This window comes from Cynocephalus volans, chromosome 13 (genome assembly GCF_027409185.1).
Source record: "Cynocephalus volans isolate mCynVol1 chromosome 13, mCynVol1.pri, whole genome shotgun sequence".
NCBI classification, from domain to species: Eukaryota; Metazoa; Chordata; class Mammalia; order Dermoptera; family Cynocephalidae; genus Cynocephalus; species Cynocephalus volans.
The window spans coordinates 12,595,560-12,619,182 of record NC_084472.1 but is presented as its reverse complement, the minus strand read 5'-3'; the positions used below and the strand labels follow the sequence as shown (position 1 = coordinate 12,619,182).

Here is a 23,623-nt window from a genome sequence, read left to right as displayed (position 1 = left end):
GGGTCCTTCTTCTGTTCCACATTCAGCCGGAAGTTTGTGTGTTAGTCAGGATCCTCTGGAGAAATGGAACCAATATATATATCACTTGACTCTTGTGATTATAGAGGCTGAGAAGTTCCAAGATCTGCAATCAGCAAGCAAGCTGTAGACCCAGGAGAGCCAGTGGTATAATCCCAATCTGAGTCTAAAAGCCTGAGAACCAGGAGAGCAATGGTAAAAATTCCAGTCCAAGTCCATGTCCAAAGGCAGAAGACCAAAATCCCAACAAAGAGAATTCTTTTTACTCAGTCATTTTATTCTACTCAGGTTTTCAACTGATTGAATGAGACCCACCCACATTAGGGAGGGCAATCTGCTTTACTCAGTCTGTTGATTCACATGTTAATCTCATTCAGAAACACCATCACAGATGCACTCACAATAATGCTTGGTCAAATGTCTGGGCACCCCATAGCCCAGTCAAGTTGATACACAAACCAGCCATCATAGTTGGGCTGGTCTGAGGGATCAAAGATGACATTACTCATGTGCCTGAACCTTTGGTTTCAATGGCTGCAAGTATGGATTCAGCTGTAACTATTGACTCAAGCATCTATAAGCACCACGCGGCTTTAAGACTTCCTACATGTCAGCTCTGGGCTCCCAGAGAGTGTGTTTCAAAAGACAGGAATTCTTAAGGTCTGGGCCCAGAAACTGGCAGAGCATCACTTCCACCATATTCTATAGGTCAAAGCAGTTACAGAGACCATCCAGATTAAAAGGAATGACAGAGATGCTACCTGTCAATAGGAAGAGTTTCAAATAATTTGTGGACATCTAGCCAGCCAAGATTTATTCTCTGGACACAAATTATATACACCATCTGTAAGGCAAAAAATACTCACCCCCTATAAAAACCTCAAAAATCTCAACCCAAGCTCAAGTTTGAGATCTAGGATCTTACCATCTAAATAATGTTCAGGTGCTGATGGGGCTCCTTTGATGCTATTGTTTAGCACAATTTCTCTCAATATGAAGACGTGTGAACTAAAAAGAAAAAGCATCTGCCCCATATACACCCAGCATATAGCAACACTACAGGGATGAGGTAAATGCATTGAACACTTTCATTCAAAGAGTGGAGGAACTTGCAGCTGAATAATCTCAGCCTGTTTCCTGCCCATAGAAATTTGGAGGCCCTAAGGACTTTTTGCACTTTGAACTACCCCTTTGCACTTTATTAAAGCTGATGATGTGTTTACTACTATACTTCTCTTATAATCTTTATGGGATTCCTATGAATCTTACTAGATTGTACTCTGTTAAACAAAACACATATCCACAATTTTCTTCAAGACAGACCCTTCTTTGGCCCAGGCTGTGGAACAACACCCCTGGAATTCTTAGAAACATTTTTGTCTGTTTTATAAGCTCTATAAGGCACACACATTTAAATGGTAAATCACTGAGATAATTTCAAACAGTGATAACTGCTATTAAAAAAGAGAGTAATGGGGTCGACAGTTATTTCTGCGACTGCTCTAAATAAAGTAATCAAGGAGGACTCTCTGAGGAAGTAACATTTGAAGTAAAATCTGAATGAACAGGAAGAGCTACCTACAGGAAGACTCAGTAGGTTAGGAGAGAGTATCCAGGCCAGAGGGAGCAGCAAGCACACTGGCTGGGAGCAGAAAGGAACTAGCATTTCAAAGCACAGAGAGAAGACCATATAGCTAAAGCATCTAGACTAAGGGAAAAAGTCATGTGAGATAAATGAAAGAAATAGGGAAATAGGAGGAGATATATCATGTTGTGGGCAAGGGATAAAAATTTATTTGGTATTTCAACAATGAAGTGTCACTGGAGGGTCTTAGTGAGCCCTAGTCATTCACACATTAGCATGAATTATTTTAACCTGACCCTTTCTCCTATGAATTATTTTAGAGCAATTGAAATTAGTCATTAAGTGAAAGACATAGGAAAGAGGGTGGAATAATTCTGGAATTAGCAAACAGCTGCAGAAAATATACCTGGCTAGTGATTTGCTCTGGCTTGCAGGAAGATAATGGTCTCAGTCTACAAAAATCACCACAAGTTTAGAAATTTTGCTTTAGAGATATTGAATTGAGGGAAAATAGTTTTTCTTTTATCTTTTCTTTTCAATTTTATTTTCAAATACTTCTGCAGGCTATGAAAAAGTAAATGAGGGGGGTGGTAGGATCCAGCGTGTGTACATATGCATATATGTCTGTGTTATGGCTAACCTGAATTCCAGGCAATGGCAATGTCAGCCACTCACCAGATAATGTCTATTGTGTGTCCTGAAGTCAGCAGTACTATGTGTAGCTTTTATACATCAACATCAATCAATTCTTAAATATTCAAAATTTTTAAAATATTCTCATATTAAGATAAAAGATATCTTTCCCCTCCTCCTATAATTTTGTGTATCATGTTAATATTAGCTATATATCTAGATTTAGCTAATTCTAGATTTTCACTTTGACATAGTTACTTTGCAATATGACGGCCTACTCTACTATAGAGAAAAGTTCAATTGGGGCTTAAAAAAATAAGTCCATATGGAGCTAATGAATCACTAATGTTTTCATACGTTATAATGTTTATAGTTAGAGTTCTAAACTCAGGCTTTTGTTTGTTGTTTATCTTTTTTCCTAACTCGATAATGCATTGTTGGGCTCCCCTCCAGCCCACCCTCATTTTCCATAGGGATTTGTTTAGCTTTTCTTACTTTCTTGCATAAAGCCTGCACATCAATTAGAGCACATCATTGTCTTTTCATTTGGGTGACATTTGCTGACACCATGGTTGCACACAAAGATGAATATGGCTGAAAAAATTAATATTCTGATGTATATAAAGATTCTACACTTTGAAGATGGGATTATTGCTTAATAGGCCAATTACTTGTACCTGACTTTGCTTTTTAGTTTAGCGAGAAATGTCGAGTCCAAAGAATGTCAAGTCCATTTAGGTCATCTTATTGGTCGATTGTCAATGACTATTATTTCCAAGGTGATGTATGGATAGTATATTTTTTGTATATAACAGGATTAACAGGTTTTGAAATGACTGGCAAAATAATAGTAAATGCTAAGCTCACTCACATTTGGCTTGTTCAATTAAACTATAGCCCCCTTTATGAATATCTCAGAAAGTATTATGAAGTTCAAGATTTTCTTCTCTGGGCCTGGTTAAAAGAAACATCAGTTTTGACAGTGGTGCCATAAAACCAGTTCATACCAACTTGGGAGAACCAGTTGTTACATTTTCAGGAATTTTCTGAGCTCACTGTTACAGATTAAATTATACATACTTACCATTAAATGAATTATATTAAAGATGAAAATACTTAATACCTAAAACTTGCCACTTCCTGATCATTTGAGTGGATTTTACTTCGCATGCTCTTGAGGTTGTTTGTAGCTCCTGCACCTGCAGGGGAGAATACCACATGCTGGTGTGGCTACTCCAAGTCTCTTCCCAAGTCCACGTCCAGTGATGAATTTATATACATAGTGTTGAACCCGAAAGGTTTTAATTTAATGAAAATAATTTATATGAAGGTGAAAAATAGGTCACATAAAAGATGGAATGACAATAGATTTATTGGGAAAAAAGCAGGTAGGGATGCAATTGAATGCATGATTTTTTCCAATCATGGTTGACATGCTTGAATATGGATGCAAGAGTTTGGCTAAAACCAACAAAAGCATTCTTTGAGAATCAACTGGCTACAGGGAACTTGCCATAAAAAGTAGTGTATATTTTATTATTAGACTATTATAGATTCTGTGGTACACATCCTTTATATCAGTAAAATGCATAATAAACATATGTACATATATATGCATACTTTCTCCCCCGGAGAGTCCCTTGTTAAATATTGACCAGACACCATTGGTTCTGCAGGAAAAATTAAATTTAATAGGTAACTTAAAAGAAGCTTTTCCAGAAAGTCATAATGGAGACATGTAATCAGTGTGTGTTCATGCTGACACCAGTTTGGATGACCAGTATTGAAAAGGGTTTTGTTTTCATTTTTAATTGGAAACTCCTCCATTTGAAAGAAAATGAGATTTTTTTAGCCAAATGATACTGTAGACATTATTGCTCAGCCTAAAGGATCATGGCCACTGCATAAAGACTGGGGAATATTGTTTATTTAAAACTATGACTTACAAAAAATACAGGTCTAATTGATCTTAGTTTAGTATTTTCACCTTTAAATTCAGCAAAAAGGCACATGAATATCCAGTCAAGGGTAACGTTTACTTGGTTCATGAATAACTTGACATGCTCTGATGGCCGTTCACTTTCTGACCTGCAGGGAGCCGAAAGCTGAAGCCATCAGACCAAGAAAAGGGCCTCTGGCTCAGCCAGCCCAGAGAAGAAAGTTGCCAGATCATACCATCGTTTTTAACCATCTGTTACGTATTTCAACAGAAACTCCAACCCAATATGTATCAAATGGTCTCCACTCACAGTACTAAACAGGAAGTTGTGGTCCCCGGGTGTCCTGTTGTATGAAGTTTTATAGATCCTAATCCAGCATCATTTATACACAGAAATAGTCACTCAGCCAGACGTGGCCTTTGTCTCATCCAAAAACACATCCTATCCCTTATTTATTTAGTGAAAAATTATTCCAAATAGTTTTAGTGAAACCACTCCTCAGGTCTAATCCAGGACTCAAAATTATTTCATTCTGAAGTTGATATTCATTAAGTTCTCAAAATGCCAGCAAAAAATCCAGATCCAAAGCATGTGTGTGTTACCAGAAGACTGGAAAAAAGGACTGAGTCCGTTATATAACTGCTGCTCTTTGTTTTTGTTCAAGGTGTCATAAAACTGAGTTCTGCAGTTGAAGGTACGTTTCTACAACCACCAGATCAATACTGTTTTGCTTAAAGGTTGTGCAACGTGGCTTGTAGCTAGAGAGCTTCTGTGGCAGTGGTGTTTGATGCCATGTTGCAGCTGCCCGCTATTGTCATCCCATCTGTGTTTCTGCTCGTTCTGGTCATGTATGCCCAAATCTCTTGGCCCTCCACAAATGGCATTAACAGCAACGTGAGAGGGCAGCATTATGAGAGCGAATATGTCTGTGTCTATTTTCTGATGCAATTGCCTCAGAGAGCACCTGGTTCTCCAGCGACCTCACTTGAGGCTGGACACTGAGTCTTGTCGAGAACCTTGGCCCCAGTTCTTTCAACAGGGCCTCATCTAGAGTCCTTTATCCCAGCATGGCAGACATGTCTGCCCAGGAAGTGCATGGGCATGAAGAACCGTTAAAGCTTCCTGATGAGAAAACTAGATGCTCAGGACATTTGCCAGTCTCATCCCGGGTTCCTCCTGGGCAGTGGGATCCCCCACGACGAGATGTCTTGAGAACCACCTTACTTTAGTGCTATGCTTGTCAGTGGTGGCAGTTCCCTTTAGTTATGCATCCAGGAAGCTGAGAAGAAAAGGAGAGGGACTTGCAGAAAGTATGAAGGACACAACATAGCAACATAGCAGAGTGTTTTACCGAGTCACGCCAAGGAAGTTAAGAAAATCTCATTGTCTGGAGTGATTCACTGGTTAATGGTATGAGATTGCTCTCCTTACCTGCATAGGAGCTTTACAATTCCAAGGTAGAGAATGTATAATTTTCTCTTTTTGTGAGTTTTCGTGTTTGTCTGGGGTGCGTGTGTGTATTCTCATCTATTGGGAGTTTGTTGGTCATGTTTCGGAGGTTTCTCCATCCTCAATTAATCAGGGGAGGCTGCTTGGAAGAGGTGGTGGGCTTTAAGGTGAGTTCTCCAACTTAAAGGAGGTGCAGCTTGATGAATGGCCCATGCATGGAGTGGGGAGGATGCCAGAGGTTGGCGTGGGGAGGCCACCAGCTTGCCTCAAGCAAAGGGATTCAGTGGGCTGGAGGTTGAAGATCAGGAGATGAGAGAGGAACTCAGTCATGCACCCCCAGGGCTGGCAAATTCAAAGTGGGGGGCTCTGTCCCTTTCATGGCTTTAGTACCATCACATTTTACAGAAATGTAAATGTAAATGAAAAGGCGGTATTTCAGACATACGTATGCTGCTACTCTAAACCAAAGAAAAAAAGCACAAGAGAAGAGGTGCAGGCAGGGGCGTTTTGGGGTCAAGAAAGAGACAAGCAAAATGATGTGGCCTTGAGGAGGGGGAGCATGTTTTGGGCCTTTGCTGGGCCAATCAGAAGTTCAAGTTCTCTCTGCACATTGAAATGGAATTGTACTGAAAGACTATCCAAACCTCTCCCCACCCACCAAAATATAAGAAACACTGAAACAAAATCAAGCAGGCCCATGAGAATGACCTTGTCCACAGAAACTCCCAATGGCGACTTGTACACAGAGTTTCAGTTAATTATCTATAGAATTACAGATAGCACTTGGTCTTCCCTGGGTTGTTTCAATGTGTTATCAGGGAAAGGCTTTGAAGTCATAGCTTTACATTGCTGCTTGGAGTAAGCATGATATTCCACTTGCAGCAAAAGAGTGTAGAAACAAAATAAAGTTTTTTTAAAAAAGTCAGAAAGCTAAGAGAACATTAGGTAGTTTAAAAACTAGTGTTCTGATGGAGGTTGCTACTGGAAGACGTGGCTTGTCCAAACCCCCCAAACAGGGTTGTGTTCTCCAGAGACAGATGAGAGTGGCAGGAGATGAGAGTAGAAAGACAGCAACTTCCTGGGCTTGGCCGTGGCCTCCACGGCCTCCCTCAGCCCTTGGCCTCCTCCAGGTCCCTGGGGGTGGCAGGAAGTCCTTGGGAGTGGCTGTGGGTGCCAGAGGTCAGGCCCACGTCCACTGCTGCTTGAGCATCTTTTTGGCAGCGTGTTGGCTGAGGGCTGGGACAGCTTGGAGGCTCAGAGCATGCTGTGTGGTCATCGTGTCGGAACATGTGTGTTCAGGGCAGTGTGGGGATGTGGTGGTTGGGGTGGGCATGTTTTCTGTGCATGCATTCTCCATGCATCCATAATGTGAGAGACTCTCACAAGCATGCTCAGTGTAATGTATGTCAGACACTCTCCTGATGAGAAATCAAATGTCAGATGGCAGTCCTTGTGACTGCCTCGCTAATTACCGTCCTTGCTATTTCCCATCTGTGGAACGAATTCAAGGCAGCTTTTTACGGCTGATCCTGTCAGAATATGCAAATCAGTGGAGGGGATCCACTGCCAGAAGTGAAACTTCTTTCCTTTTCTTTAAAAATCACTCTGTTCTGGATTATTCTAGAATTCTTGAAATACCATTAAATATTTTAGGTAGGTTCTCTTTTTTTCTTTTATTTTTTAAAGGAAAAACAATTGTCAAAGTCATAAGAGAAAAATCAAGAAAGATCCCATCTGCCACTTCCTACCAAGTGTTTGTGTCATGCAACCCCATACCTCCTCCCTTTCTGAAGCAGGGGTGCCCTCGTCAGCATTCAGCAGCTTCACGTCAGCTGTTAAATCCAGTAGAAAGAAAAAAAAACATTTTATATCACATTAATGGTTAGGTTAAAAGTGAAAAGTCTGTGAACAACTTAAAATGATACTTAGAAACACACATCAATGCTTCCATTATTTTACAATGAAGAAAAATATTTGAATAGGAAAAAAATTGTTTGAAAAAAATTGCGAAGTGTTATAAATAACACTGATGAATTCTCACCTCTAAATTTAGATTGATAATCCCAAACTCTGAGAAAACTGGGGTAAGAGAGAAACATCCAGACAGCAATTTGGGGGAAATGGGAGGAATTTGGAGCAATGGCAAGGGGAGGAAAACCATCCTTTGCAAGAATTCCACATTAGAATCCCTTAAATATTCCCCTTAAAAGGAATTTTCTCTTTTGAAATTGGAGTGGTCCTATTTCCACAAATAGGAGCAGAGCACCAGCCTCATCAGGGAGAAAGATCCAGACTATGTGAGAGTGGGGTCACGCCCGAGTCAGAGTTGCTGTGATTGTCTATAGGCAGCTGTTCCTTTCCAGGGAGAGAAGGACAGAGAGCCCCAGGCGGAGCGTCCTGCCCAACACACATGTGAGCAGCACCCAGGCAGGGGGCAGGCCCGAAGGGACAAGATGAGGCAGCCCCACGTGGGGACGGCCAATCCAGGCCTTTGCCACTGATAACCTGGGTGTATTCTGGGATGAGTCATGCCACAAAGGCAATTTGTTTATACCTTGTAGGTGAGGATCCAAAACATCAAAATGACTTCCAATTCTTTTGGAAGCCTGTGTGAGGAAATGACATTTGACTTCTTTGGAACAGTTTTATGTTGTTAAAATAGGAACAGATGAACATCTCTGCAGAATCAGACAGATGAGATGATTCTCCAAGCTCTCCCCACTTTTGGTTGCCTCTGGTGTGGGGACACTGGGGGTCTCAGGAAACCAAAGTGAGACTAGTGAGAGTTAGCAGTGAAATCTCACGTGTCTCCCCGAATGAGCAGCTGCGATTGCCAGCAAAATCTCCCCCAGGTGTGTGCATTTTCTCTTTTCCTCCTGTCACTTCATTATATTTAGGTATTTTTAAAGTATCTTACTGCTCCATAGTAATGACTCATGAGCCACAATCCCCATTGGAGCAGGGCACTTTGGACTGTTGTCACGTCTAAGGTGGTGCTTTCTATGGCCTCATAGCCTCTGGCCCAGCAAATGGAAAGACTTCTCCAGAACAGAAAAAATAAAACAATTAAAAACTGGACTACATCTCCACTCCCATTTTCAAAATTCACAACACACAGAGCTTAATGTCAGTATTGTAAATCTGTAAAGGTGAGTAAGACCTGCTTTTCCATTTTGGAGTGCTGACCTGACTTCACCTGTGTGTTGAGAACTGAGATATTCATTTACTTTGCTTAAGAAATTGTATTTTCCATAATATGACCTGCAGTGTATCTAAAAATAACCCAAATGAATTTGCCATTTTAAAAATATTCCAAATGTATTGACGTCATTCCCTCCATAGATGAATTTTCTTCTTGTCACTGTGTCTTTCTATTTTTTGAGCAAAGCCATGTGCTCTATGAGTCAGGTGGACTGTGGTAAATTGAGAGTGAAGTTTCAACATTTTTACTGTGGAAATCAAAACGTCTTTACAGACCTTCAAGTCACATAGCTGACAGAGACAGGGTAGGGCTGTCTCCTGGGAAGGCATCCCTCCCCTCCCACCAGAGTGGAAGGCAGCAGTGTGTCAGGATATGAAAAGGCAATATTGGAGAAACTGACAACAAGACCCAAGAAACTTGTTTCTGCAAAGAAACCAAGACCGCCTGCATGTAAGGGTAACCTGAAAGCTGGGTCACCCCACTAAACAAATGTTCTCTTCTCAAAGTATTTTGTAAACTTGTCCTTACACTTTTGCTAAAATTTTCCTATGAAATAGTGATGTCCCTGGGAAGTATTAAGATGAGAATTTATCAAATAACTTCCTAAGACTTGGGCCCTCCTGAAATGGCAAAGATGGAGCCATGTGGCGCAGAAACTAGAATAAGATGGGTCAAAGGAGCGATTTCAAGGTTCACCTAATTTGTAGTCTTTCTTGGGATTGACCTCATCTTGGATATAGTTAACTTCGGATGACCAACCCTTGGCAGCATTTCAGAGCTCGGGTATGGAATACAGTAGGTGCTTAATAGGCTTTTTCTCTTCTTCCACCTTTCCTCTTTCTCTGCTGAACTCCCTCCTTCCATGTCCAGAGACCTAGCAAACAAATGATTAGTTCCACTAGGATTGTGTTATGGCATGCCACTAAAAGTTTCATTTTAGGTGAAGACATTGACAAACGGAGCCACCATAAACCCTTGCTCCTCCACTTTGGGAGAAATTAGAGGGAAGCAGCTCCCCATGTGGGATGGAGTTCCCTGATCACCTTTCCAGGAGCCACAGCCTCTCTGTAGAGAGAGGAACAGCTGCCCGAGGGGAGACAGTGCCAGGCGCCATTCCCCAGCTGCGCTGTTCAAATCAGCAGGGATGGCTGCCCCCAGCTCTTGCAGCCCCTGGAGGTGGGGGAGAGAGGAAACATTTCCAGGCTGGGAAAACAAACAAGGTACTAGTTAAAGATGGATTTCATCAATATTAATAATGTTTTATTATAAAGTAGTTTATACTTTCACAGTGTTCCTGAACATGCCGTTTGTCACCACGAATCAAGAATATGGAATTTTTTGAATAAGGAGAACTAACATTAATATGACCATAGCTATCCAGAGTGCAACCTTTCATAAATCTTTGGACTTCTGTAGCCAAAAGCTAATCAAATTCGTGCTGAATAAGCAGACTTCAGCATCACAAATGCTGAAGCAACAAATTAGCATCACCCATCCAAAGCAACAAAACTTGCCCCTCATCTTCCTTCCTGGAGCAGGAAATAGAAATTTACAAATCAAAGGCAAGCTGTAAAGGAAAATCTGTCACTTTTAGCCACTAATATATTTTCTCTCTTTTCTTTTTGTTTTTTAAGAGTGTAAGTTTCAATGTCTGTGTATTTGTTTTTATTATTTTACCAGCTTACTGGAAGTTTTCAATGTAAACAAAGCTCTTACTCTAAAAGAACAACCAACTCTATTCAGTTGCACCAGAAGGCAGTTTTTAAGGACAGTGGTCTAATTAGCAGTCTTTGAAGCCAATTCAATAGTGACATCAAAGCCATTTCTCATATTTCAATTCCAAATTTAGAAAATAGCCCTTACATCTTCAATCTAAAATTATAATCTGACCTTACTGTTAATTTTGGAACACACCATAATTTGACAACTGGTGAAAGCTCTTAAATGCTGTGATTTGGAGTATAAACCTGGAAATCGCACCCTCTCCAGTTATCCATCACACACACACTAACTGTAAAATCAATTTTGTGTTGATTTTGTGTGCATTTGATGTTCTACTAAGATGCTTACATACATACCTAAATATTGCCACAGCTGTCTATACAACAGTTTTGTTGAATCCATTCATGCTTTAACTTGAAAGAGTGTAAATATGATTTTTGTTTGGTTTCACTGAGGAAAAAGCCAAAGCATTTTTATAGTCATGTGTCAATGAAATGCAAAATCAGATGCCAGTCCAAAAGCCTGATGGATGTGAAATGTTTTGGAGATAACAGATTTGCAGGTATTTCCTAGTTTTAACCAACATACGTACTTGAGTGAAGACAAAAAGCAACTAACTGGGTGCATCTCTGTTGAGTACAGTGTTTCGTGAATATATGCCTGTTAAGAGATATAGAAGCAAGTTTAACTTCCTTTTGAGCCTTTTGTATGCCACTGACAATTTTATAGATGGCCTCCCCAAACATAAACACACTATATTGGAAAGAAATATAGAATAGTAGGAACGACATTCCTAGTTCAACCTTCATAACAGCCATAACTTCCTGATTGGTTGAAGCAAGTTATTCTTTCTGAACCTCACTTTCCTTATCTGTAAAATGGGGTTAAAGCTACTTAGCACTCCAGGCGAGTAAGAGGCTTAAATAAGGTCAGATAATGTTGAAATACCTAGTAAACTGTGTAGCACATAGGCACTAAGTATATTTTAGATGTTTGTTTATATTGTTTTGTTACTGTTTCTATTTTTATTACATTGGCTCAAAAGTTGAATTATAAAAAGCATATATTGGTACTTTTGCTTGATGTTACTTTAAAGTTTTTTAAAGTAATGATCATGTGCCAAAGTAATTATGAGTTTCTTTTTCACTACCTTGAATATAATTTTATAACTTGTAATCTAATGGAAATCTAACTAATGAGATTGATACCATCAAATCACTTAAAAATGATCATAATGTTCCTAAATATTTTTTACTCAACCATTTTCTTTCCTTTATCTGTTTACTATTTTGGTTTTAAGTTTGGAGTGTTTTTATGTTTTCTTTTCTTCCTTTTTTTTTTTTTTAATACTGTTTTGGAGTAGCATTACTCTAGCAATATTCATCAGATTAAAAATAGGACATTTAAAAAATACCGCCATGGGCTAGCCAGTTAGCTCAGTTGGTTAGAGTGTGGTGTTATAACACCAAGGTCAAGGGTTCACATCCCCTTACTGGCCAGCCACCAAATAAATAAATAATCAATTAATTAAAATAAAAAATAAAAATACTACCATGAAATGATTTAGGGCATACCAGCCTTCTTCAGTGTCATAACACACATAGAATATTATGTTTATAAGGCACACTGAGATAAAGGATTTAGGCTACTTGAGGCCTGTGGCAGAAGGCACAGAAAGACTACTTCAAAACATGATGTATTATCCTGTATTACTTCATTCTTATTCATCTATTTATTAAAAAAACTAATAGATGAAGTTACTAAATGGCTGCACTATCTCAGGCCTATTCCTAGGCCATGGGGATAGACAGAATAACCAGGCATAGTTCTGCTGTCTAGAGAAGGTAGCATATGTATCAACAGATAATTATAATTTAATATAATGAATGCAATAGTGGGAGTGTATAAAATGTTATGTGAACATAGAAGTCAGCCTAGGAACTCTGCCTGGGTGGATCAGAAAGATGACCCAGTGACCACGTGTAGGTGTTGAGAGGCAGCAAGACAAGGAGGGAAGGGAGGTGTGTCTCGCTGCACAGGAAGACAGAGGGAGGAAAATTCCTGGCAGCTCTGGGAGTCAATGTGGCCAAAGAGGAAAATGGCCAGGCATGAAGTTGGGACTGTAGGTTGGAAATACAGTTTCTAGGTTCCTATAGGCAATAATTAGCCAGCACAGGATTTTTTAAATTTATTTTTAATATTTATTTCATTTTTTGAATAAGAAAAAATATTCACATAGCTCAAAAATCAAAATACAGAGGGTCATACATTTTGCACTCCCACCAGCAATGTGTCTCTCTTGGATGTACTTTTTAAGTCTTGTATAAAGACTATATTATTGCTAAGAAGGTTAGTAATAATCTAAAAAGCTAACATTTGTTGAGCACTTTATAATATGTTCATAACTACAGAAAGCAAAGGCAGCATATATCATCTCACTGAAACCTCACAGTAACTCAGTAGCTATCCTTATTATCCCCTGCTTTAGAGAGGAGGAAACCAAGGAAAGCATAGAAAAGTTACCAGCTCAAGGTCGTAGGATTTCAAATCCAGGACCAAGCAGTAATTGAACCCTTGAAGTCATCCACTGTAATACCCTCCTTTTCAGTACACCCACGTCTCTGAATTGAGCTAAAAGTGGACTTACTTAAGTGTACTATAAACTATCTCAGGAAGATGCACACAGTGAAATCTCCAAGTTCACACATTGTACCAAACTCTTTCAGTCACATCTCATAAGATTGGGTGAGGGAGTGGCTGGTGAGTTTTTGTGGGTCATTACAATGGAGAACAGGTAGGTAAACTTAATCCAGCATGCGTGTCTACAGAGACAGGAGCTGGTCTGTAACCTACTATTTAAGTAAGGGTTCTATGTGTTAGTGGAGACAGATCCTTGAAGACACTGAGCAGGAGCAGCTGTGGAGACCAGTAAAAGATCTAGCATCCAAAGGCATTTAATTAAATTTTCATTAGTTTTGATTTTGTAGTTTTTTATTTGTGGTTTAGAGGCAGTAACTCATTTTTCAAGACCGAAATATTTTATATTCTTTTGAAAGACTCATAAACCTAGGCCCAGCACCTATAGTACATATGACACAACAATAATAATACTTGTTCTGTGCCCTTGCAGGATTGTGTGGGGTTAAGTGGGATGAGGAGGTGAAAGGACTTCCAAACTCCAGAGTGAAATACAAGTATTTGTCATCAAGAATTTATTGCTGTGTATAGAAAAACCAATCTACTGTTGGTACCACAGAGGACAGTGATATATATCTCAATATAAATATAAATAAGTAAATATACACACACACATATTATATCTTGGGGGTTTTTTTTGGTTTTATCTCTGTATGGGCCCAGGTGTTCATTGTCTTATATTTAATGAAACAATTGTCCCTAGAATCCTTGGTAATATACATTAATTAATATTTATTTAGTGATATATGATAAATTAGTTATATATAATTAATAAATAATATATGTATATATACACAGAGTAGTATTATGTATTATATATAAATACATTGTCTTTTATGGAACACCTGTATAATCTCGTTTGCTTCTCTTCATGAAGAATATGTTTCAGTAGAGTAGTTGTTAAGAGTTTACTTCTAGAATCTGGATTCCTGAATTCTGGCTCTTCTGCTTAGTAGCTGTATGACTGTGGGCAAATTAACTAACTTCTCTGTGCCTTTGTTTTCTCATTAAAAATTGGAATGACAATAATAGTAACAATTAAATTGTATAATATGTGATAAGTTCTTAGAACAGTGCATGTCACATTGTATGCGCTTAATAAATGATGATAGTACTTGAAATAGTAACAGTAGTAGTAGTAGAAAAAAAAGGAGGCTGAGAATGATTCTGGACATAAGGGTTTGCTATAAAGCAGAGGAAACCGTGGGTCACTGGGCTTTGAGCGGTAGGTGTGCATCGGGCCCTCAGCTAGGAAGCGTCTTTACTTCCAGGTGCAGTATAGGGAGGGCAAAGGCCTGGGGCACAGGTTCAGCTTAGCGACTCTCATGCCCTGAGTGGAGCAGTGTCATACTGGAGGACTGTCACTGGGGTGTCACTAACCATGTCTTCCACTGCTGGATTTCTCCTCCATTTGAGAGTATTGTTAGTTTCCATCCCTTGTTCAACTCAGAATTCCTTTCAGACCCAAGTCAAGGGCTCCAGCTGCTCTGATTCTTGCCGTGGTGAGTCTTAACTTTCCTAGTTGCTTTGAAGTACTTTTGAAGATTGTACACTATTATTGCATGTTACAAATAGTTCTGTTTTTTGATCCTAAAAATGGGCCATTCTGTACTGCTCAGCCCAGAAATCAAGGATTTAGTTTGAAGTAAGAGCCCCTCAGCTTTGAGAATTGGACAATATGGTACTTAGCCCAGAACAGGCCTTAAGTAGGACTTATATGCCAAGTTACCCCTATTTTTCCTTCTCTATATCTGGTTATCTGTGTGTGTGAATATTTATTAAGCATCTATCACATGAAAGACACGACTATCCTAGGAGCTGTGAGAGATATAAAAAAAATCATCATGTAATCGATCTCACTAGGCTAATTGATTGAAAATAGCAGGAGTACAATTATGTCAAGTGGTATATTTCATAAGTTTGTCAAACTAATGCTTCATCATCATACACACCAGAGATTTAAGAGGCTTTTGGCCTGAGTCGCTATGATAGATGCTATGCCAAGGTGGCCCTACAGGAACCTCATCTGTGAGCAGATTTAAAGCAAAAGGGCTGTGATTCCCATGCAAAATTCTAGCTCTGTGACCATCAATGACCTGTGCTGTCTCCACAAAGCAGCACATTCATGCTCTTCCTGGGCTGTTGTGTGGTCCCCTGTGGTCATGGGTCACAGCTTTAGGGACTTTCCTATTTGAAACCAATGAGAGTGAAAAGCCATCTTAGGAAACCGAAGATACAGAGGAGCATTCGTTTCTGAGTTCTTGTGGGCTTATCACTGAACACGGTTAGACAAAATAGACGAAAGGAAACGAGACTTTCTGTACAACCATTGTGACCTATCTAATATCCACTTCGATACCAAAAACTGATGTGACCATTTAGGATCTTCCTAAACTTAATGTTACCGTCAGACTCATTTAGAGCTGTTTTCCTGATAATGCAGGAATCAGATACTGATGGTATCAACTACTGATGGTACTGAATGTTTTACTGGTGTTAAAAACAGCAAGTACATAATTCCTCAAGAAGTTGATGATAATATGTTAAAATTTTCCCACTTTTAAAATTGTAAGATTAACAGAATAGCCACTGTGATCTTTATAGAGCACAAAATTATTTTATTAACAAGGTAACATCCAGTGCAGTAAGATGCTCATTAATGTGACCGAGGTGTGGAGCTAGACGACTACGCCAATTATAGGGCTACTTTTACCTGCCTGTAATCCTGCCCACTGGGCCAATTGTCGAGCTAGGGCTGGGTCTGCAGCTCACAGACCCCTCAAGCCCATTGTCCAGACTGGGTCACCAGACCCTTCACACGCAGGTCTATGAACTAGGTAACTGGCCAAAAGGTCATTGGAGCCATAGGTCTGAGAGCATGGCCACGCAGAGTGGACACCCAAGGCAGTCACCAGCCAAGGTGGCAGCACCACACATGTGCACTAACTCCACCCACACAAAACTAATTTACAAAGAATGCACTGCACCACCCCCAACTGGACCCAAGGTGAGGGGCCCTGATTAAACTATTCTATTTTCCCAACACTGAGGGAAGAAAAAGAAAGTGTGTAACCAGAACATGCAAGGGAAAAAAAGCTGCCTAGCAGAAAAACAAACAAAAATCTACAAATCTACAATTGATAGTGAAACACCAGTTGATTTATGAATTAAAAATACTTAAAGTGCTAGGGCAATGTAAGAATCAAGTATCAGTTTTTCTAATACATTGGAAATTGGCTAGGTCCTTAACAAAAACTCTGCTTATTATATTAATATATTATTTAAGAAACTAGAAAAACATTTTTAAAAAAGAAAAATCATAGATATGGGAAAGTAGCCCCAGGAGCAAAGCATGGCTACTTCTACCCAATAAACTAAACATATTTCTAGAAGGCGGACATTAGGAAAGGCTCTGGGTGGAGACTTTCTAGGGATCTGCAGCTTCTCCATTTTATATTACTGGCGTGTGAGGCTTAAAATTAGGAAGAACTGAAATTCTTTGGTTAGCCTTTGGCTCTTTAACAATCCCTCATTAACTATCCCTGCAAATATCCATAAACATACACGTGCAAAATTTTAAAGCAGTAATCAAAAGGATAGGGTATCCCAGCTGCCCATTAGGTAATCAGACACACATTCCGACATCCATTCTGTTATAGTCCAGTCTTGTTCTTGAGAAAAGATCAGTTAGTTACCTTAGGCATATGAACTAGCTGAAGATATGTAAAAGTATAATTTTAAAAAATTGTATTGAGCCAGGCACTGTGTAGGGTCTGGACTCAGAGATTGTTAGGATGTGGGTTCTGATTTCTTGCAGAGACAGAAGGAGAGGTGTGAGAGGCAGCCTCCAGCTGCTAAGAGAGCAAGGAACAGCATGGGAAGGACCCGGGAAGGCATCAGGAGAGGCAACAGCAGATCAGAGAGACGAGTTGGACTTGGCAGTGAAGAAAGGGTGGTGGAAACTACAGGCAGAGGGAACCGCACGTGTCAAGTCAGAGAAGCAGAAAAATTAAAATATTTGAGGAAGGAGCGAAAGGTTTGTGGAGAGAGAATAGGAATAAGCAGAAGATAAAGGGCTACATTGTAAAGATCCCAACAAGAAGTTAGGACGTGAGAAGCCCTGGAATGATCAAGTTTGTTTCTTCAAAATATAACTCAGAAGGCAGTACACAGAAGGAATGAGAGAGGGTTTGAATTAGAGGCAGCAAATCCAGTGATTAAGGAAGGACTATGAAGACAAAGGCAATCCATGGGATGGAGACTGGATTCATGGAATTGATGACTATTTAAACATAGATATGAGGGAGAAGAATGTGGGCTTACAAAGTGGATATTGCCAATTTCTTTATTTTTCAGGGTTAGAATTTAATGTAAGGAAGTTACATTAAGCAAGAGAATTGGGTTAAACACAAGAAAGTTGTTAGCAAATAACCAATTGCAAGATGGAGGTGGTGGCATCTGCTGGAGGGGTTCCCCATTACGGCACATCCCCAGCAGCTTCTCTGGTCCCCAGGAATCATCTACCGTCTGCACAGGAGAGGCCACCACCTCCTCTCCTGCAGGCACAGATGGATGACTTGGCTGCATCAGTGAAGAGAGCCTCTGAAGACTGCTGGGAAGGTGGATTCCTACTCAGACAAAAATGGGGCAGACGACCAGAGTCTTGACTAGTTTGTATATGAAATTTTCTGCGGTCAGCAGGCTAGAATATTTGGACATTTCACGTATCTTCTATTGTAGTGATTTCTGTGGTTATTACACACACTCCTCTACTTCATTCCAAAACCTGCTCTGATGGAATCCAGGAAAAATATCTTTTCTAATGTTACCCAACATGCCTCATGTCAGATAATAAAGTTGGAAATTTTGCTCTGCTTAAAAAAAATAGGATATCATTAGATTGAAATAGCAGGTGGGAAATTTCATATTTGGTAAACATTAGAATTATTTTGTTCACCCCAAATAAATCCATCTGTAGAAATATACAACAGAGTCCCTCAGTATTCCAGAGACCAAGATCATTATGTAAGAATATAGTATCTTTCCAATGACCTCATCTCATGTGGTTGACTATAATGACATAATGTGAGTTAATAATCCATGAAATAGTTTTATAAAAATCATAATGTATGACTTAGTAGAGCATAAAATAAGCAAAGTCATGTAGAAATTCAGGCAATATTCTCAGTGTAATTAGTGTATGTCTAGATTTTATTCATATAATGTCAGGCCATTACACATAAACAAGAAATTGAAGAAGAGAAGCAAAAGCAAGATAATTGGCTAATGATGAGTTGAGTCAAGAAAAAAAAAGTCCAAAAATGTCCTTTAACCTTTAGAAAAACAAACAAGGAAAGGGTGATCAAAGTTTTCAACTACAGGAAAGAAACTCACTTGGGTAGCAATAAACACATAGTATGTGTTCTTTCTTTGGAGTATATTATAAGAAATATAAAACATTATATAGTAGAAAAAATATTCATCTTTAAATTAACTTGATATTTTTTCTTAATATACACGATAAATACAAATTTGTGGTGGGGAGATGTCCAAAGATTACTTGGTTTAAAGAAAAAAGTCTCCATAGTTCCCATCTAGTCACATTGTTCAAATTTCTTGTGTATCCCTTGAGATATTTTCTATGCATATACACAAATAGAATTATAATATACATGATATATAAACAAGCAAAATCATTTTAAGTTCTACAACTTGCTCTTTTCACTTGACATTGCGCCTTTAACATCTGTCTATATTAGTACATATTTATGTACCTTAAAATCTGTCTATATTAGTATATGTTTATATATACGCTCATGATATATATAATAGTATATATTTATATATAATTGGTTAGAGCGCAGTGTTATATTAGTATATATACTTACCTTCTTCTTTTTAATGTCTGCATAAAATTCTATATTTATAGATGGCCATAATTTATTTAACTATTCCTTTACTCATAGAAATTAAAGTAGCATTCAATATTTTTAGAACTTAAGTTCTTACTCTGGATCCAGTAATGGACTTTAGAGGGTCTCTTAAACCATCTGAAATTATAATCAAAATTTGTATATGTGTGCATATGTGAATTTTTTCTGGAGAAGAGTGCCTACAGCTTTCAGCAGATTATCTAAGGAGTCAATGACCCAAAATGTAGAAGAATTTCTTCATTACAGAATTTGTAGAATTGCAATTTCAATGAAATTTTAGAAAATAGGATTGAAAACCATTACAAAATAGTGTTTCTCAACTTTTTAAAAATCCAAATAATCACTAATCCCTCCTGGCAGAAATCACTGTCTTGCACTCTGAAATTCTGACAAATTCCCGTCTCCCTATCCATCTTCCTGCCACCCCCAATTCAACCCCTGTGAGAATCATTCATGGTAGCACCTCCAGTCAAAAGGATTTGGTCAAGCTTTACTTTCAGTCATTCTAATATAAAAACCAGTAGATATTTAGTCTGTCGTTTGCAGAACTCGAAAGGGATTGAATCCCATTTGTAGGAATCAATGTATAGGAACCTTATATATCTGAAGCCTGGAAATAGAATATTAATGTAAGGGCTGGCATAAATAACAATAGCTATTCATTACAATTCATAACATTGACCACAAATGTAAAATTATGTTCTGGAAGGGTTTCAGTTCTAGTAACACAGCAGGCTTCTAATACCATGATTCAGACAAACCCTCCCAGAAAACAAACAAACAAAAAGAATACACACATATACACACAAAAAGACACACATTTCTTTAAAATCTCAAAGATCTGCTGAGTTAGTAAGGAGTTATTGGAAAGCAGGAACTTGAAGAGGAAACCCGGACAAAGAAGGTACTTCAGCCCTGAGGGTATTTGCTGATTCAGGTTGATCGTAAGTTTAGGTTTTTATGGTCTCCTAGAGCTGAAAGAAGTGGACAGACATTAAAGCCTGAAGCTTGTCCAAGGGAAAGCATGATAGAAAAATCCTATCCCATAAAACTGGCACCAGAAAAAGATTATACTCTAAAGGTAAGGATGGAACCAGAAGGTACCCATCCTCATATGATCCACTCCCCAACCCCAACTACAAAAAACGAAATGAAAACCTGTCTTGGTACGAAGGTGGGGAATTTTCCACTCATGAGAAGTTGTAACCATGCACAGCCTGTATTTACATCCTTAGCCCAAATTCACATACCTGAGTGCTTCAAAGGACCTCATGCCATGAATGATATTTTCAAATGATAATTCTCTACAGAAAAAGGAATATTTTTCTAAGTCACAAGTAACTTTCCAAAACAAGTTCCCAAGAAGTGATCTACTCACTGTTTTAACCAAGCATACAAGTACAAAAGGCACCATACCATAGTGAGAAGAGAACAGACCTACCAATGATTAAAATGTTAGATTATTGGAATTGTTATACTACAAATACACACGCTGTGTGCGAAGAAATAAAAGACAAGCTCCAGAAGATTTTCAGGGAACAAGAAACTGTTTTTTAAATGACTAGAAGATTCCAGGCTGGCTGGTTTGCTCAGTTGGTTAGAGCATGGTGCTGATAACACCAAGGCCCAGGGTTTGATCCCTGTACCAGACAGCCACCAAAAAAATTAAAAAGTTTTAAAAAATAAAGAAAATTCTAGAAATAAAAAAATAATCTAAATTAAAAGCTCAATGGACAGATATAACAAGTAGAGCTGAAAAGAGAATTTAAAAACTGGAAAACAGGCAAAATTATTACTCAAATTTCAACAAAGGAGACAAAGTGAAAAATATCAGAGATGTTAAGATACATGGATGGTAGAATGAAAAAAATAAATTGTGTGATAAATCAGCATTCCTAAAAGAGAGCAGAGGGAAAATGAGACAGAGTGTATATCAGAAGTGACAAAAGACAAACAGCAGTTCATATTCAGGAATCTGAACAAATCCCAAACAGAAAGAACAGCGTCAATCTAACACTGGACAAGTCATAGTGATCGACAAAGGAACTGGAGGGAAAAAGACAATTTCAAAGAAACAAGAGATTGACAGCAATAGAAATTAGAAGACAGTAGCTTCAATGAACTAAAAGAAAAGAATTGCCAACATACGAGGTCTTATCCAATGAAAATGTTTCCAGAATGAAGACAAAATAAAGACACAACAAACAAAGACTGCATATCACCACTAAAGGGAATTACGAACTGTGTGTTTTAGGTAGAAGAAAAGTGATTCCTGATGGAAGATCTGAGATACAGGAAGAATGAGGAGAAATGAAAGTGATAAATATATGGGTAATGATAAATGGCCATTGATAGTGTAAAAACAGTAATAAAGTCTTGCAATTAAAAAAAAGAATTAAACATACATAACATAAAGGGAGTTAAAGTATTTTAAGTACCTGGTATTTTCTAAGAAAAGGTTAAGGGTACTGATCAACTCTAGACATTAATAGGTTAAATACGTGGATTATAATTTTTAGACTAACCACTAAAAAAAAAGAAAAACAATGAATCACTTGCAAACTAGTAGAGGGATACTGATGCCTAAGGGAGATAAGACATAGCCACATGGAGCACGTAACTTAAAAATAACTAAACAGGTGGATCAAGTCAGTAACAACTAATAGGATGGTAGAAATTCAAATGTATCACTAAATTACATTAAATACAAATTGACTAAATATTCTAATCAAGAGATAAAAACTGTCATTCTGGATTTTTAAAAAACCAACATTATGATGCTTACAAGAGATGCACCTTAAAAATAAGGACACAGAAGGCTGAAAGCAAAAAAAGAGAGAAAAAAAATGTCACGTGTACAAGTCAGAGTGAATAGGTTATGCTGCAGTTACAAAACCAAAATCTTAATGACTTAAAAATACAAAGGTTTGGGCTGGCTGGTTAGCTCAGTTGGTTAGAGCACAGTGTTACAACAGCAAGGTCAAGGGTTCGGATTTCTAAACAGGCTAGCTGCGCCACCAACCAAAAAAGAAAACAACAAAGTTTATCTTTTGTTCACACTACATGTCCACTGAAGGTCCCTTCTGCTCCTCATCCTCCTCCACCTTTCAGACTGTAAGGATTAGAACATGTTCTGGTTCCTACTGCTGCATTACAAATTACCCTGTATCCCCGCATTGGCCAGCCACAAAGCAAAAGGAAAAAAGGGCTGGCCACTTGGTTAGAGCATGGTGTTGATAACACCAAGGTCAAGGGTTCAGATCCCCTTACCAGTCACACACACACACACACACAAATTACCGAAAAACTTAACATCTTAAAACAATATTTTATTTCACTCACAATTTTGTGGATTCAAGAAAGGCTTAGCTGGGCAGTTCTCCCTTGGGGTCCCTTAGGCAGGCACAATCAGATGTTGGCCAGGGTTAGAGTCATCTGAAGACAGCCTCGCTAGGTGTCCAGGAAGGCCACTGTCATGGCGGTCAGCTGATGCTGGGTGTCAGCTGGAGCTGAAAGCCTACATATGGCCTCTCCAGCATGATAATATCAAGGTAATTTCCTTCCATGGGGGCTGGTTTACAGGGCAGACTTTCTAACACAGCAACTGGCTTCTTCCAGAGCAGGCATCCCAGCAGGACCAGGCAGAACCTGTTCTGACCTAGCCTTGGAAGTTACCCAGTGTCTCTTTCACTGCATTCTATTGATTACAAACAAGTCACTAAGTTTTGTCCAGATTCAAAGAGGGGATTTAGTCCTCACCTCTCAATGGGAAGACTGTCAAAGACTGAAGATATTTTTCAATCATCACAGAAAGGTAAAAATAAATTAACATTCTTCATAGATGACATAATTGTGTACATGTAAACCCCAAGGAATCTACAGATAAATTATTAAAATTTATTAAAATTTTTAGAAAGGTTGCTAGATACAAAACCAATAAAAAAGTGCAACTTGTATTTATCAAAAACAAATAGAATACAAAATAAGAAAAAGTGTAAGATATGAAGTACTTAAAAATAAATATAATAAGCATGTATAAGATGTCTCTAGAGAAAATAAATAAGTTATATAATAAGTTATAAAACTTTATTGAGAAACATTAAAGAAGTAAATAAATAGAAAGACGTACCTTATTTGTGGATTTGAAGACTCAAAACTACAAATTATAAAGGTGTCAATTTGCTTAAAATTTACCTATGAGTTTAATGTAACCTCAATCAAAATCCTAAGAGATTTGTTGTTATTGTTGTGTGTTTGTTTTTGCAAAGAGCCAAAATCACCAAGATACTCATGAAAAAGGGCAAGATAGGAGAATTTGCCCTAACAAGCATCAAGACATATAATTAGCCCAAAGTAAGAAAACATGTGGTGTTGGCACAGGGACCGGGCAATGGTACGATAGAGCAGACAAGAGAGGACAGAAATCATCCCATGCTTGAGAGAC

The 23,623-nt window shown here is 38.5% G+C and overlaps 1 protein-coding gene across 14 annotated transcripts in view; it reads left to right on the top strand.

Annotated features, from left to right (window-relative positions):
• The window catches only part of DLGAP1 (DLG associated protein 1), a 309,572-nt gene that overhangs the window by 191,250 nt on the left and 94,699 nt on the right, over window positions 1–23,623 (top strand). For 6 of the 14 annotated variants that reach the window (XM_063076524.1, XM_063076529.1, XM_063076527.1 and 3 more), the window contains one exon: window positions 4,841–4,870. The exons of the other annotated variants lie outside the window; for them this stretch is intronic. In XM_063076524.1, coding sequence (XP_062932594.1) covers window positions 4,841–4,870 — 30 coding nt within the window. The remainder of the gene's footprint in view (window positions 1–4,840; window positions 4,871–23,623) is intronic. 14 annotated transcript variants of the gene reach the window in all.